Consider the following 17,344-nt stretch of genomic DNA (forward strand, 5'->3'; position numbering starts at 1 on the left):
TTGAATGTGTCTGTATGATGTGCTAGGTCTGGACGAGGCGGAGATGAGAGCGGAGGAGCGGAGGAGCGGTGGGAGGCAGCAAGATGGCGTACCAGACTTTCCGGCAGGAGTATATGCAGATCCCGCCTGTGACCAGAGCGTACACCACGGCCTGTGTGCTCACCACCGCTGTAGTGGTAAGTGGCGGATATAGCGCCTGCCCCGTGCTGCTGGCATTCCCATGGTGACCACGGCCAGCAGCACAGTGATGGCTTAGCTGTATGTCCTGGGACAGAATGACAGTGAGCGCAGGGACACGTCACTGGGAGATGTATGTGGCCAGTGCTCAGCAGAGGTGTGCAGGCAATAGACACTATTCCATAAAGGGCTGGTCCCACACTAGTATTACCTATTCACAGTGCAGGGAGTACCATACAGAGTCCTGGGGTCTGAGCATCCTGAGAATGGGGGTCCTAGATGACATGGCTCTGGACTGCAGCCTGCTTGACCTGAGCCCCTCATGGGACTGACACTGGCGCGTGCTATAGTCCACTATCCCCCATTACACCCTAAGGACCTAGGTAAAGTCAGGCGCTGTTCACACATACGGTGCTCGCCGCTATGGTGGAGTTAGTCGGAAACCCTGACGGAGCCATTAGTTTTAAAGGAGATAGTGGAGACACTTTGGAGGCTTTTTGGCCCCGTCCTTGATGTATTCGTGGTCTACCATGTTTTTGAATGGCTCTGTTGGCGTTTTTTTTTGGGGGGGGGTTCGATAGAAATCCCAACATAGTGCCCAGCATAGAATGTGTGTGACCCTATAATTAAAGGAACCTGTCACTCGATTCATGATGCCCGAACACCAGAGCATGAACCAGAGCCTAAATGCACAATTGTAGACCAGTATATATTTTTCTGAAACGTTCCAGTGTGACTAGTCCAGTGTTACCCCTGGCCGGCCTTAAGGGGGCTTTACACGCTGTGACATTGCTAGCGATAGCACCCGCATCGCTGTTTCGTCATGGGGGTGATCGCTGCCGTAGCGAGCAATATCGCTACGGCAGCATCACACGCACATACCTGCTTAGCGACGTCGCTGGAGACACCGAACAATCTCTCCTTTAAGGGGGCGGGTCGTTCAGCGTCACTAAGCGGCCGCCCAATAGCAGAGGAGGGGTGGAGATGAGCGGCCGGAACATGCCGCCCACCTCCTTCCTTCCTCATTGCCGGTGGACACAGGTAAGGAGATGTTCGTCGTTCCTGCGGTGTCACACACAGCAATGTGTGATGCCGCAGGAACTATGAAAAACCAGCGGCATGCACCACCAACAATATTATGAAAAGGAGCAAGGAATCAACGATTTTTGATGTTTTTCCGAGCATTGATCGTCGCTCCTTTTAGTCACACACAACGATATCGCTAATGACGCCAGATGTGCGTCACGAACACCGTGACCCTGACGATATATCGTTAATGATATCGTTGTGTGTAAAGTACCCTTTAGTCCTTAGCGGGGTCTTTAAAGGGGTTGTTTGCTCTAAGTCCACAAGTCTGCAGTCACTCTGTCACTCTGCAGACTTGTAAATCCACACACTGTGCACTGCGAGGATTTACAGGTTTCAGAGCTGGGACCAGTGGTCACATGGCCAAGACTTGCGTAGTCCTGGCCACGTTTAGACTGGATAAGTGCGGCATTGCTAAGTACACTTGCATATCACGTACTTGCAGCCACGTGACCACTGTTCCCGGCTCTGACACCGGAGAATCCTCAGGGCACAGTGCGTGCGATGTGAGGATACACAAGTCTGCAGTCACATAAAGTGACAGTGTGCAACAAGGCTCGGAGCAGTGCAGCTTATGATTTTGATAGCGTGAATAAGGTGACAGTACCCTTTAACCTGCCCGGTAGGTACAAATGTCTGAGCTTGTAAGCACTGCACTGAGGTTGGCCAGGATCTCTGGAGCGGGCTGATAGCTCCCGGACAGCTGCAATGCTATTGCGCTCCTCTGATCATACAAAATCAAATTGGCCTGTAATAGTAGATTCAGAGAGCACACAGTTTGGGCCAGAAAAGCAATGATGCGGCTGATCCGCGCTGTCAGGTCATGCAGGAGGAGCGCCCTGGTGCCAAAAAGTCAGGTGTGGCGCACTCTTCCAAGAAGACAGAATCTGAAAACTGGAGGGAGTGAAAGAGCTGTCCGGTCTCCTTCAACATACGCAAAAAAAACCCCAAAATTCACAATTGTTAATCTTTTATCTGTGCATTTCTAGTGGCTTTCTTATATTTGCAATAATTAAAACATATAATTTATTTTCTGTCATTTTCCAAATATTTTAAAGACCTTTATAGTGAAAACATACAATAACCCAGACATGCAATTTTGTCTTGGCCCAAAAAAGTGCATTAGGCTATGGTTACACATTGCTTTTTTATTGTTTGCTTTTTTGCAGCAAAAACCTTTTTCAAGATGCCAAAGTCAGCTTTGCTTCCACCGTGCAAGCATGAACAGCACAAGGTGTTAGGCCACCAATGCTATACATGTGACACCATAAAACCTTTTTGGTAAAAAGGCAACTACATCAAATTAGAGGAAAAAGTTTGTCTTAAAAATGGTGACTATTTTGAACAAAAAAAACTGGATGTTGGATTCATGTATGAAGCATAGTCATGAACTAAGGTTACATGAGTTCATGAAAGACAACAGGGGGAGTTTAATTGATAGGGCATTGTTTACTTTCACACACTGGTAGGGCATTGTTTACTTTCACACACTGGTAGGGCATTGTTTACTTTCACACACTCGTAGGGCATTGTGTAGTTTCACACATTGGTAGGGCATTGTTTACTTTCTTACATTGGTAGGCCATTCAGTTGGTAGGACATTGTGTACTTTCACACATTGGTAGGGCATTGTGTACTTTCACACATTGGTAGGGCATTGTGTACTTTTACATGCTGGTAGGCCATTGTGAAGTTGAACACCTATCACGTATTTAACACTAGAATTACTAGACTCGTGACACCTATATAGAAATACATGGTGCAAAGTAGTCAAAATGACTACCTCAGTAGTTCTAGTGTTAAACTGTAAAGAGTCAGGAAAAACATTCATGGTCATATGAGAATATCAAGACAATATGATTTATACTTGTGGAAAATTACAGAAATAAATGGGTTGTACATCCTGCTTCCCTGCATTTATTTCACCGAACGTTGAAAAACTGATAGCTAAGTGTTTGCACTTACTCTTTGCATTCTATGGTTGCAAAAAACGCTGAAATCATTAACATGCTGCTTTAACTAATGCAGCAGTTTTCCATTTTAATCAAGAAAAAAAAGCAGTTGTGTGCCCAAGATTTCTCATATCTCATAGCTTTTGCTGGTTCTTTAAAAAGCAGCTTTTAATTTGCATAAAACCCATGAAAAATGCTGCAAAAAAGGCAACATGTGAACATGGCCTATCGGGGGTTGTTTGTGACTTTTGATTATTTCCAATATTGTTAGGACACGTCATCAGTATAGGATCAATGGATATCGTGTCAGTTCTCCCAGAGCTCATCACCTGCATTGGCACTGAGAGGAGATCCGGTCAGATAAAGGAGATCTCCTGATCATTTCAGAGAAATATATCTTAGGCTGGTTTCAGACGTCCGTGTTTTAGGTACGTGTGACATCCGTATTTTACACGGATGTCACACGTACCAATGTTGCCCTATTGTGCACTCTCACACGGCTGTGTTTTCACACGGACCGTGTGGCCCCGCTATTTCACACGGAGACGCGCCCGTTTTTTCTCCAGCAGCACGGGTGTCACACGGAGCGCACACTGATGTGATCCGTGTGATATCAGTGTGACACGTACCGGAGAAAACACGGGTTTTTAATTAAAAAGATTTTCTATGTTTACCTGTATCCAGCGATTCTGTCTCCGGCTCTGCTGCCTCCCGCTCCTGACCCCCTGCTTATTATTTTCATTGATTATTCACCACGTTGAGTAGCTGAGAGCAGGGGCATCACGGTGACTGCGCTGGAGACAGCACCGCCGTGGACAGCATGGCTGGGGACATCGCTAGTGACAGGTGAGTATCCTGCCAGCAGTGTGTGTTCAGGGAGGTCCAGGAGGACATCGGATTTCCCAATGAACTCTGATGACCACCTGATGACACCCCTGCGACAACTGCATTACAGCGAGTGTCACGATGGTGACTTCCAGGGGTTCATGAGAGTTCATTGGGAACCCTGATGAGTCCCTGGATGTCACTGCACAAATTGCTGTATACTCACCTGTCACCGGCGATGTCCCCGGCGGTGCTGTCCCCGGCGGTGCTGTCCCCGGCGGTGCTGTCCCCGGCGGTGCTGTCCCCGCGATGCTCCGGCTTCCAGATCCTCAGCCAGTGAATAATCAATGAAAATAATGAGCAGGGGTCAGGAGCGGGAGGCAGCAGAGCCGGAGACAGCATCGCTGGGTACAGGTAAATATAGAACATCTTTTCATTACAGAGACACGTGTTTTACCCGGTACGTGACACATGTATGACACACGTATGACCATAACCATGCGTGTGACTGGTACCTGATTAAACACTGATGTCTGAAACCGGCCTTACAGCCGGGCTTTGAATCACGCTGACCGCAGCTTGCACAGCATGAATGTCCTGACAGGTTCCCTTTAGGATAGGTCAGGAATGCTATAATATTAAGAAACCCCTTTATAGATTTAAATGAAGTAAAAATACTGTTCTAATTATTGACATTAGTTGCCTTTTTTTTTTTAATGCAGTGTGCTTTGGGTAGCTGTGTTTATCACCTCGGCTTCTCATAATTAGGGTGTTAAACATTAATTATATATAGAAAATAAGTCACCAAAAATGAACTTAAAATGTGCTATTCAAGACAATTGGAGCGTGTGGTGTATGTGAAGACGCTCATAAGAAAGCCAAACAATACGCAAACCGTCCATGTTTGCTTTGTTGGCCAGCTTCACTAGTAATGTCGCTGAGCTGGAACAGATCTATACACCTTGAGGATTGCAGCGTCCCCGGTTAGTACAGCGAGTACCTTCAGCTTCACTGTGTATGAAGTGTATCTATAATAACACGGCAGGAATGGCTCCGGGTTAGGGAGCTACGTGTGACTGTGTACATTAACTTTACCTCCTGTTTTCTCTTTTACCAGCAATTAGAAATTATCACACCATTTCAGCTATATTTCAACCCTGAACTGATATTCAGACATTACCAGGTAAGTTTTCTAGGTTTTGGCCATGTCTTTATATGACTGTTTTGTGATGATGTGATGTGGCAGAATGCTGTAGGAGCGCTCAGTATCTTCTCCGGGAAGTTACCGTTTATGCTGCCAGGTGTTAATTTTTGCTTCAGATCTATTGAAAGTCCTTTTTTTTTTTTTTTTTTTTTTTCCAAAAATACACAGCTGTTGGCAGATATTTAATAGGTTTCTATTTGATACAAATGCTGTGCTCTGGTTTTCGAGATGTTCTTATTGACAGAATAAAATAGAAGCAGTGCAGGATTACCAATCGGGTATAGTAGACACCGGCCTATGGGCCATGGAAACCACATAAGGTGTGAAAACTAATATTGAAAGACATTCACAATCAGCGGGCCAGCGGAGTCCGGCTGTGAGCCAGCGGAGTCCGGCTGTGAGCCAGCGGAGTCCGGCTGTGAGCCAGCGGAGTCCGGCTGTGAGCCAGCGGAGTCCGGCTGTGAGCCAGCGGAGTCCGGCTGTGAGCCAGCGGAGTCCGGCTGTGAGCCAGCGGAGTCCGGCTGTGAGCCAGCGGAGTCCGGCTGTGAGCCAGCGAAATGTGATGATGTGAAATGATGTTTCGATTGCTGTCATATACAGTGGCATGAAAAGGTTTGGGCACCCCTAGTCAAAATTACTGTTATTGTGAACAGCTAAGCAAGTTGAAGATGAAATGATCTCTGAAAGGCATGAAGTTAATGATGACACCTTTCCTTTGTATTTTAGGGGAATATATATAATATATATATATATATATATATATATATATATATATATATATAATATATATATATATATATTATACACATATATTTTCATGTTTTGCATTTTTAAATTAACAAAAATGGAAAATGGGTCGATTCAAAAGTTTGGGCACCCTACACAGTTAGTACCTAGTAGCACCCCCTTTGGCACGTATCATAGCTTATAAACGCTTTTTGTAGCCAACCAAGAGTGTTTGAATTCTTATTTGAGAGATTTTCATCCATTCTTACTTGGAGAAGTCTTCCAGTTCTGTGAGATTCCTGAGTCGTCTTGCATGCATTGCTCTTTTGAGGTTTAGCCACAGATTTTCAATGATGTTCAGATCAGGGGCCATTGTAAAACCTTCAGGTTGCACCTTTTAAGGTCGTCTATTATGGATTTTCACATGTGTTTAGGATAATATCCATTTGTGGAAGCCATCCTCTTTTCAACTTCAGCTTTTTTACATATAGCGTTATGTTTGCATCATGAATTAGTTGACATTTCATTGAATCCATTATTTTTTCTACCCGTAAAATGTTCTCCATGCCATTGGCTGCAGCAGAACCCCACCACATGATTGATCCACCCCCATGGCTAATGGCTAATGGTTGATGAGATACTCTTTTCTTGAAATTCTGTGTCCTTTTTTCTCCACATCAATCATTGTGGCCAAAGAGTTCTTTTTTTTAACGCTCATCGCTTCACAAGACTTGTTTCCAAAATACATCATCTTCTTTAGATGTTCTTTTGCATACTTCTGACGCTGAATGTTATGGTAAAAATGCAGGAGAGGTTTTCTTCTGATGACTCTTCCATGAAGGCCATATTTGTGCAGATGTCTCTGAACAGTAGAACAATGTATCACAACTCCAGAGTCTGCTAAATCTTCCTGAAGGTCTTTTGCAGTCAATCATGGGTTCTGATTTGCCTCTAGCAATCCTACGAGCAGCTCTCACAGACATTTTGCTTAGTTTTCCAGACCTTATCTTGACCTCTACTCTTCCTCGTAACTGACATTTCTTAATTACATTTCATACTGAGGAAAGGGCAACTTGAAAACACTTTGCTATCTTCTTATAGCTTTCTCCTGCTTTGTGGGCCTCCACCATTTTCATTTTCAGAGTGCTAGGCAGCTGCTTAGAAGAAGGCATGGCTGCTGTTTTTTTGGCACAAGGTTAAAGGAGGCTTGGTTTTTATAAAGCTGTGAAATTTGCATCACCTGGCATTTCCTAATGATGATAGTGAACAAGCTATGCCCTAATAGGCTAAATAAGGTCTTAAATTTTGGATAGTTATCTAAGCACACAAATTTCCAAGGGTGCCCAAACTTTTGCATCTGCCCATTTTCCTTTTTGTAATTTTTAAAATGTAAAAGATGAAAATACATTTTTTTTTTTTTTTTTTTTTTGCTTAAAATGCAAAGGAAATGTTTGATCTTTAACTTTATGCCATTTAGAGATCATTTTATCTTCAACTTGCTTAACTGTTCACAATAACACTAATTTTGACCAGGGGTGCACAAACTTTTACATGCCACTGTATATATTTGAGAATCCATAAGTAGTAGAGTAAGGGCATCTATGTGATCGGGCATGACAGCCATGTGATTGGTCAGAACACGTACTGCGATTGGTAAGTGGTCGCATGTTGTTGCCAACTCTGGTCGACGTTAGACCATATCCTTTTCTGGGTTATAATGAAATTTGATTAACTTACATTTTATTAAACAGCACAAAAATGAATTGATGTATTTAGATTGTTGTTACTAAATGTATTAGGAAATAACTTGGTAGATGGCTGATTCTCTTGTTCTCTCTCTTGGTCGCTTGCTTGTGTCATCTGCATAAACCAACATTGGCAGAGTTTTCATTCCAGACTGGACAATCCTTTTAAATGGCACTGTACAGTTTCTCTATGATGCCTCGGAAACTGTTCCCATGTTTTATGCTTATATGTTAATAAATAATGTGTTTCTATGGTATTTTGATTATTTTTTTTTCTTTTTTCCTAGGTATGGCGATTAGTTACAAACTTCTTGTTTTTTGGACCAGTCGGATTCAATTTTTTATTTAATATGATTTTTCTGTATCCTTTATAATGTGGAGTTCCAGGCATGATGTTTAGCATGACAACAATTTCAACCATTTTAAGTTTAGATTTACAGGACATTAAGGCTACATTTTCATGGCGACAGGTTCCCTTTAAATGTTTTTGAGGAGGATTATATAATATATCCTCCCACTTTGCGAAAATTTAGATCCTTTTCAGATACAAAATTACAAGGACGCTGAACTCATGTCCATTGTTTTCTCCTACATCCTATATCGTTTTTCCATTTTTTTTTTTTTTTCTACGTTTCCTTTTTTCTTGAGTGCAAACAAAGCCAATCTTTGTGGCTTAGAAAGAGAACCTTTTATAAGGCAATTGTGTTCCTTGTCCTCTCCTGTGGCCCTCTGCGGTGGTCTTGCAGGTCCTTGAACATACGGTCATGTTCAGTACGTCAGTAGCTTAGGCCGTGCTCACTGACTGTACGTTTATGGACCAATTAATCAAAGCTTTCAAAAAATAGCAACATTTTTTTTAGACTTTTTTAATTTTTTTACACCAGTTTCACCCAGTTATTCCAAAATGGGTACGCCTAATTCATGATGAAGTGTACTATCCCAATATCCAAAATCTTACTCCAGTCCCTGACTGGAGTACAATTTGTAGACAAGTGCACAGTGATTTCCCCTTAATCAATCAGAGGCGTCTGACTCCCATCACGCCACTTCATCAAGATTGGCGTGACCATCACTGTGCTTGATGAATCGGGCCTTAGTTTTATGCAGGGTCAAGTGTTAATTCAGAGACTTGGTTTCTTCAATACATTATTTGAACTGTTTCTTAACAAAACATCTACTCCAGATATAGATACTGCCGTATGCTTGAAGAAGGATCGTTTCGTGGTCGTACTGCAGATTTTGTATTTATGTTTCTCTTTGGTGGCCTTTTAATGACTGTATCCTTTATAAGTAATCAGAAATATATATATATACTAGCTGTACTACCCGGCTTCGCCCGGGTTAATAACTGTTGTTAACAAAATAGAATGTATTAACAAAAATGTATTGTGCACACAAAAACCACAAAACAAATAGATAGTTTTTGCCTTTTAATTACATTTCTAAGCTAATAGAAGCATTTCACAACATATATTTCAACACCAGATATTCCACACAGATTTAACTAAATTGGCCAAGTAATGTGTTCCGCCTGCCTCTTTTTTCCCCCCGCCTGCCTCTTTCTTTTTTTCCCTCCGCCTGCCTCTTTTTTTCCCCCCGCCTGCCTCTTTTTTTCCCCCCGCCTGCCTCTTTTTTTCCCCCCGCCTGCCTCTTTTTTTCCCCCCGCCTGCCTCTTTTTTTCCCCCCGCCTGCCTCTTTTTTTCCCCCCGCCTGCCTCTTTTTTTCCCCCCGCCTGCCTCTTTTTTTCCCCCCGCCTGCCTCTTTTTTTCCCCCCGCCTGCCTCTTTTTTTCCCCCCGCCTGCCTCTTTTTTTCCCCCCGCCTGCCTCTTTTTTTCCCCCCGCCTGCCTCTTTTTTTCCCCCCGCCTGCCTCTTTTTTTCCCCCCGCCTGCCTCTTTTTTTCCCCCCGCCTGCCTCTTTTTTTCCCCCCGCCTGCCTCTTTTTTTCCCCCCGCCTGCCTCTTTTTTTCCCCCCGCCTGCCTCTTTTTTTCCCCCCGCCTGCCTCTTTTTTTCCCCCCGCCTGCCTCTTTTTTTCCCCCCGCCTGCCTCTTTTTTTCCCCCCGCCTGCCTCTTTTTTTCCCCCCGCCTGCCTCTTTTTTTCCCCCCGCCTGCCTCTTTTTTTCCCCCCGCCTGCCTCTTTTTTTCCCCCCGCCTGCCTCTTTTTTTCCCCCCGCCTGCCTTTTTTTCCCCCCGCCTGCCTCTTTTTTTCCCCCCGCCTGCCTCTTTTTTTCCCCCCGCCTGCCTCTTTTTTTTTTTTTCCCCCCGCCTGCCTCTTTTTTTTTTTTTCCCCCCGCCTGCCTCTTTTTTTTTTTTCCCCGCCTGCCTCTTTTTTTTTTTCCCCGCCTGCCTCTTTTTTTTTTTCCCCCCGCCTGCCTTTTTTTTTTCCCCCCGCCTGCCTCTTTTTTTTTTTTTTCCCCCCGCCTGCCTCTTTTTTTTTCCCCCCGCCTGCCTCTTTTTTTCCCCCCGCCTGCCTCTTTTTTTCCCCCCGCCTGCCTCTATCAAGGTCTGTCTTTCCCCATCAATCTTTGTCTGTCTCTCTGGCTGTCTCCTCCTTCCCTGTCTGGCTGTCTCTTTCCAGGTCTGTCTCTTTCCAGGTCTGTCTCTTTCCAGGTCTGTCTCTTTCCAGGTCTGTCTCTTTCCAGGTCTGTCTCTTTCCAGGTCTGTCTCTTTCCAGGTCTGTCTCTTTCCAGGTCTGTCTCTTTCCAGGTCTGTCTCTTTCCAGGTCTGTCTCTTTCCAGGTCTGTCTCTTTCCAGGTCTGTCTCTTTCCAGGTCTGTCTCTTTCCAGGTCTGTCTCCCCACCGACGTTTTATTACCTCACATATAAGCTTCTTATACTATGAATGTCTTTTGTTCCTATAGCAACCACTCACAGCTCCTACTAATAACCTGTAGTTCCAGGCTCCATTTACTTTAATGGAGCCATGTTTTTTGGAGAGTAACCGTAAAGGGCGGGGTTACATTTTCCTGTCAAAATATAGTTTACCACGTTCCCTGGGTCACATGAGGTGTCTGTGCAAAATTTCGTGATTGTAAATGCGACGTTGCGGATACACTTTTCGTTACACTTTTCCCCATTATGTAGATAGAGGCAAAATTGATTGGTAAATTGGAACGCTCTCGGGGTCCAGACGTGTGAGTGTGCAAAATTTTGTGACTGTAGCTGCGACGGTGCAGATGCCAATCCCGGACATACACACATACATACAAAAACACACACATTCAGCTTATATATATGTATGTATGTATGTATGTATGTATGTGTAATATATATATGTATGTATGTATGTATGTATGTATGTATGTATGTATGTATCTCATATTTTAGACCTGCAGCTCAGTGGTGTGTTAATGGTTGAACATGTGAGAGCATGATATAGTCTTCTAAAGAGACGTAGTGTATTGTTAAACCTTTCAATTACGGGGACCTTTTCACCATATTTTTCATGTTGAACTGGAAAAATGCAGAGATATTGGCAATCAAAGTATTTGGCACCTAATGAGTTAATTACCGTATTTTTCGGCTTCTAAGACACACTTTTCCTCCCAAACATTTGGGAGGAAAAATGAAGGGTGTGTCTTAAAATCTGAATATAGCTTACCGGTAGATGGTGAATTGTCTCTGTGCGGGCAGCCAGGGGGCTGTCTGTGCGGGCAGCCAGGGGGCTGTCTGTGCGGGCGGCCGCACCCGCGTTTTTTGCCGCAGATTTTCCGCAAATTGGTCCCCGCGGTTTTTACCATTATCTATGCCAAAAACCGCAGGTACCTGCAGAAAAGAAGTGACATGCTCATTAATTCCGCAACGGAAAATCCACGGGTATGAAAAACGCATAGAATTTGCTGGGGAATGACTGCAGCAATGTTAGACACATTTTCTGCAGCAAATCCGCGGTAAATTCGCAGCGTGGGCACATGGCCTTAAAACAGTGATACGATGAGCTTGCATATTTTTTGCCAGCAGGATTGTAGAGATTTTTGGAAATTCTATCTAACACTTAAAGCCCATAGTTTTCTGAAAGTGGACAGCCCCTTTAAGTATTATTTGCCCACCTTGATGCCAGCTGTGCACACTTTGCTTTTTGTTTTTGGTCTGGAGCAATCACTGTGCTTGGTGTCGCTTCCCGTGCTTCCAGCCAACTCCCGACACCCCTACCGATCAGCTGTTCAAGAGACGGATGTACAGTACCCAGCCACTATAGGAAAATGGAGCAGCTCCAGAACTGGGCATTTCGGCCTCCTGCTTCCGCCTGGACAGACAACAGCTGATTGTCGTTGGTGCGGGATTTCAGATGCCGGCTGATCAGAGATTGATGAGCTATCCTAAGGATAGGCCATAAATAGTATAGTAGTGGACAACATCTTTTATACAAATGCTGGGATTTGATCCATGAAAATTCCCAGGCTTGTAAATTCAGTTTTTAGTTTAGTATTTAGCTGCGTGTGTGTGTGTGTTTGTGTGTGTGTGTGTATGTATGTATATATATATATATATATATATATATATATATATATATATATATATATATATATATATATATATATATATATATATATATATATATATATAATTTGTGTTAAGTATGAAATTTGCCTTAAAATCAATTTGCAGTGAAAATATTAGAGTAGATCTGAATAAATATAACCCTTTGCACACCTAACTAACTTTAGAGGCAGTCTGTCACCCCCAAAGCTCAGATGGGATTATTATAGGGGACACTTATTTGACTAACTGTGCTATAGTGTCTTCTGATTTCTTTGGGCATAAAGCGATTTTTATTCCTTCTGCTAGTGAGGGTCATTGGTGCACCCCTCCCCCCCCCCCTTGGTGACTGACAGCATTTACATGCATTGCTCTTTCCTGTCTGCTGTGCCAGCTCCGCGCCTTCACTTTGCACACGTCATCATGTTTTCAGTTCAACCACCGCTTGTTCTGGGCAAGTAAGTCTGCCAATCTACAGAAGGGAAGCGGACGGTAATTGAGAGGTGGAATGGTGCCCTGGGAATATGGCCAAACTAAGGGTGCATGGATTTCACTCAATTGCATAATGAATAGCGATCATTTTCAACACAAAAAAACCCTACCTTACAGGCATGACTTTTAGGGTGCATTACGACCTTAACCTCATAGATCGTATATATAAACATTAGAATGGACCGCAATGCTCAGACTGGCCGTGGCTCCCCCAACCCGAGTGTGACATTTTCATGTGTTTTTATGTAGCTGTCACGCTCGGGTCAGGAGAGCCACCGCCATGCCGAGCAGTGCAGTCCAATCTTTGTCCGATTTATGCAATCATCTGAATGCACCCTTGTCGTCCCCTATGACTATTTGATTAGTTTAAAATGAGTTTGGGTGGTGACACCCCCTTTAACATGCATAGATTTGTCTTTTCCTTAATCTTTTTTTAGATTTTTGGACTTTTTGTCAATTTAGTTTTCCTAGGCCAAGCTTTTACAATAATGCTTGTGTATGTATGGAGCAGGAGAAATCCTTATGTTCGAATGAACTTTTTTGGGCTTCTGAATTTCCAGGCTCCATTCCTTCCATGGGTCCTCATGGGCTTTTCACTGTTGCTGGGGAATTCAATTATTGTGGATCTTTTGGGTAAGATCAGTACTTCCTGGTATGAAAGTTGTTGGAGTTAATGTTTATGTTTTCCCCCCTCCAGTTGTATTGTCCATATGTTCTCCCCTCCAGGAAAGATTAAAATTCACATTGGAACCCACCTCTATCACGTTTAAAGAGGAAAAAAATCTTATAAATGTAATTAGTTTTAGGGAAAAATAAGACTGCTTACGGTGTCTTAGCACTGCCCATTACGGGCAAGATTTTGTCCAGTTTCAATTTTTTTTTTGTAGTCTATGGAATTACAGACTGATAAAATACATTGAGCTTTTGCATTGTTCAGCGATGACTCTATACTAGGGCAATGTATTGTCAACTCCCCTCCCCCCATCAGCAGAGCTGCTGCAAACAGCGCAGTGTTTACGAGTGCTATAGACATAACGTCACATATAAAGCAAAGACCAGAGGATAAGTGGAAAGTGATGATCCTGCACTACCGTGCTGGATACTGGAAATGAACAGGTCGGTCGCTCAGTTGGGCTCTTGGCGAATACGGAGTGCAATGGAAGTCAATAGAAAACGCGAGGATTGTTCCGGATGAGCAGGTCGGAGACTTGGACGGGCTCGAGTCGAGTACTGAGTATGACGGAAGTGAATGGGAAACTCAAAGCATTTTTCCCGAAAGATCTTAAGGGAAAAATGGTCTTGTCCCTCATTGTATTCCATAATACTCGGTAAACGAGTCGAGTCCATCCAAGTGTCTGACCTGCTCATTTTGATTACCAAGCATTGTGGGTTCGCTCATCACTCTGCTCCACTTATGCTCCGGTCTGTGTTGATCAGCCTCATAGGTGACATTGAGACATTGTCTATAATGCTCATAGCCACTGCTCGATCGCATGGATCAGCACCTCTGCTAATGACGGGGAGGGGGGAGAACTGACAATACTGTGCAATGTAAAGTTGCCCAAAACTGGTGCTTCGCTGTGTTTACCCAATCCTTTATACCTTTGGCATTGCTTCTAGTAATCTGTCTGGCTCATTTATTTTCTGGAGGGCATGTTTACTCAAAGCATTAGAAAACTGGCAGCTCTGGTAATGCTGATATGGATACACATAGATGTAACCTTATGGGAACGTTTTTGTGTTAGTGGCCAAGTTCTGTTCATAGTTTGCACTTTGACTTTTTTCTTTTGCTGCTTTTATTCATTTTAGGTATTGCAGTTGGACACATCTATTTCTTCTTGGAGGATGTGTTTCCTAACCAGCCTGGAGGAGGAAGAATTTTGAAGACTCCATACATTTTGTAAGTGACCTGCAGATTCAGGGACAAATCTCTCTAACCTCTGCATGCTTACATCCACGACGGCCATTCTGAACTCCTTGTCCCTGCCCTATTTGGATCGCAGACTTTACTTATTTTGAGGCCTGCCAATGTGGGAGACTGGCTGGGAATCCCCGGTTCCGTCGACTTAAGGTGGTGTTACACGCTACAATTTATCTGACGATATGTCGTCGGGGTCACGGATTCCGTGACACACATCCGGCATAGTTAGCGACGTCGTTGCGTGTGACACCTACAACTCCAAACGATCGTAAATAGGTTGAAAATCGTTGATCGTTGACACGTCGTTCACTTTCAAAATATTGTCCATCGTTTGGAACGCAGCAGACATATTGGTACAATTGACACCCTGTAAACGACGAACAACATCCACACGGCCGCCTTGGTCAAACAATATATCGCTGAATGATTTTGCGTCGCTTGTGCGATCGTTACGTGTGACCGCTAATAAACGACCTATGAGCGATCTCGGCAAATCGTAACTACGATCTGGGCGTGTCACATCGCTAATGAGATCGTCAGATAAATCGTAGCGTGTAAAGCGGCCTTTAGTTGACAGCCATGCCGAACTCATTGTCCATGCTTACATACATCTAGTAAGAAAGCAAGTGTCGCTGGTGAGCAAGGGTAAAGGATAAATCCCCATATACCTACACGAGACTCTATTCAATAAGCATTCTGTCCCCGGTGTTCAGCCAGCATTTTGGCATTGTCTTGTCACATTAAATTTTGTCATACTTAAAGGGGTTTTACCAAGATTGAACATTAGTCGGGATCCATAGCATAGGGGATGTCGGATACTTCCGACATTCCAAGTGACAATGAATGGAGTGGAGTTTCACATGCATAACCTGCATTACTCAGATGGGGGGAAACCACTATTCGCTAGATCACTGAGGTCTCGGCAGTCAGTAAGTTATCTGCTATCCTATAAATAACTTTTAGTCTTGGTAAAACCCTAACCCTATTAAGGTGTCTACAGTGAGACTCTGCCTTTCTGCCCAGTTTGGGCTAGATCATTTTTATTGTGGACTATGTTTTAGTGAGCATAGGAAGTAACAAATGTGGTTATATAATGCTTTCACATCGTTTAATTTGCAGGAAAGCAATATTTGATACACAAGATGAAGACCCAAACTACAATCCACTCCCAGAAGATCGTCCTGGAGGATTTGCTTGGGGAGAAGGACAAAGACTTGGAGGTTAAAGAGAAAGTGTCCCACAGGAGCTGAACTCGTGTAATGTCGTCTTGAATGCACATTGCCCTGTTGTAGAGATAACCTACCGTTCTCCAGAACAGGAAGCACTTTATTCCATTGACTGACACAAGGAGACCTTTTTATTTTCCCACCAGTGCCTCCCTATAGAGGACTTGTTTGCAATGGTACTTGAAGCTCTTGGACCCTAAACTGGAAATATGGAAACTGATACTATTTAATCAGATTGTGCAGACTTCTTTATTGCTTTTTAACAGTTGTGTTATTTCTTTATTTTTGATAAAAAAAAAAAGAAAATCTTTAAGGACATGGATTGTCCAGGTTTTTGCAGAACACAGACTATACTATGTGTAGAGAAGACTGTGCAAATGCCAATGAACTGCACAATATAGGGGTCATACAACAACAGCCATTCCTCTTCTGTGCGACACAACGCAAGATGCTTATTTTCTATATATTACGACCCTAGACTGCACCGTGACAAACTTTGCTGTGCTGGCTGATTTCTTGGTTTGATTATCAGATGATAACTAATTGGTTGTTTTATTACTGCGTTTCGTTAGGGGGATGGAAACACAAGGAATCCTAGAAGAAAAAGAAGTTTGTGTATTATATAATATTTTATATGCACAATAAATCCACAGAAGTTGTGCTTTTAATCAAGGTTCCAAATTCCTGGCATCTTCCATGTGTGAGATAATGGGGGGAATTAACACTTGCACACTTAGTTGGTATTAACGGGGATTTCTCATCATTTTAAACTGGTAAAATTACTAAGTTCTTGCAAAAACAAATGTAGCATTTTACTCTTACCATACCTGTATAGCCATTGAGTTTCTCCTGCAGAAAACACTTAAGGAAGACGCCGACAGAGGGTGTTTTTGTTTCTTTTTTTGTTTTTTCCCTGAAATGGTTTTTTGGACATTGTTCTTGGGGTTTCGTTTTTGTTTTTCGCATCTTTTTTTTTCACTATATATATATATATATATATATATATATATATATATATATATATATATATATATATATATATATATATATATATATATATATATATATATATATATATATATATATATATATATATATATATATATATATATATATATATATATATATATATATATATATATATATATATATATATAATATATATAATATATATATATATATACGATGCATCAGCGTAAACGGAGCAGTGATACTTGTTTGAAATCCACAACATGTCATTTTCTCTTTCAGGTACGCTGAGTTTTATGTGCAGATTTTCCTCATAGCTTGTATTAGAAGCTGAAAATCCACAGGTTACAGGGGTAGTCTGAAGGCCAAAGTAATTCTCATTCTAAACCCTTAAGTGCTGTAATCTAAACTAATTTCCAGTATGCTTGCATTAATAATTCCCTCACTACACTAAATGCTTTTCTATTTTTCCCCCCTACTTTTTGATGACGCTTGGTTTGAGAATTCTGAATGCATGCTGATATACTCAAAAGAAGCATCATCAG

At 42.6% G+C, this 17,344-nt stretch overlaps 1 protein-coding gene across 2 annotated transcripts; it reads left to right on the top strand.

Annotated features, from left to right (window-relative positions):
* On the top strand, positions 1-16,503 carry DERL2 (derlin 2). Of its 2 annotated transcripts, XM_075336381.1 has the most exons (7): positions 12-176; positions 5,158-5,223; positions 8,003-8,076; positions 8,899-8,992; positions 13,121-13,316; positions 14,493-14,583; positions 15,724-16,503. In XM_075336381.1, exons 1-7 carry the CDS (start codon positions 84-86, stop codon positions 15,827-15,829), a joined length of 720 nt encoding a protein of 239 aa, XP_075192496.1. In that variant the 5' UTR covers positions 12-83; the 3' UTR covers positions 15,830-16,503. The 2 variants fall into 2 exon arrangements, with proteins under 2 accessions (XP_075192497.1, XP_075192496.1); XM_075336382.1 differs by lacking the exons at positions 8,003-8,076; positions 8,899-8,992; positions 13,121-13,316; positions 15,724-16,503 and having other exon boundaries at positions 1-176; positions 14,493-14,582.
* The last annotated feature ends 841 nt before the right edge of the window (positions 16,504-17,344 follow it).

Source organism: Anomaloglossus baeobatrachus, chromosome 2, assembly GCF_048569485.1.
Source record: "Anomaloglossus baeobatrachus isolate aAnoBae1 chromosome 2, aAnoBae1.hap1, whole genome shotgun sequence".
Lineage (NCBI taxonomy): Eukaryota > Metazoa > Chordata > Amphibia > Anura > Aromobatidae > Anomaloglossus > Anomaloglossus baeobatrachus.

Coding starts and splice junctions, on each gene's coding strand:
- DERL2 (XM_075336381.1), top strand. CDS start 84: ATGGCGTACCAGACTTTCCGGCAGGAGTATATGCAGATCCCGCCTGTG. Junction 8,077..8,898: donor TTATTTAATATGATTTTTCT/GTATCCTTTATA, acceptor CATCTACTCCAG/ATATAGATACTGCCGTATGC. Junction 8,993..13,120: donor TTGGTGGCCTTTTAATGACT/GTATCCTTTATA, acceptor ATCTTTTTTTAG/ATTTTTGGACTTTTTGTCAA.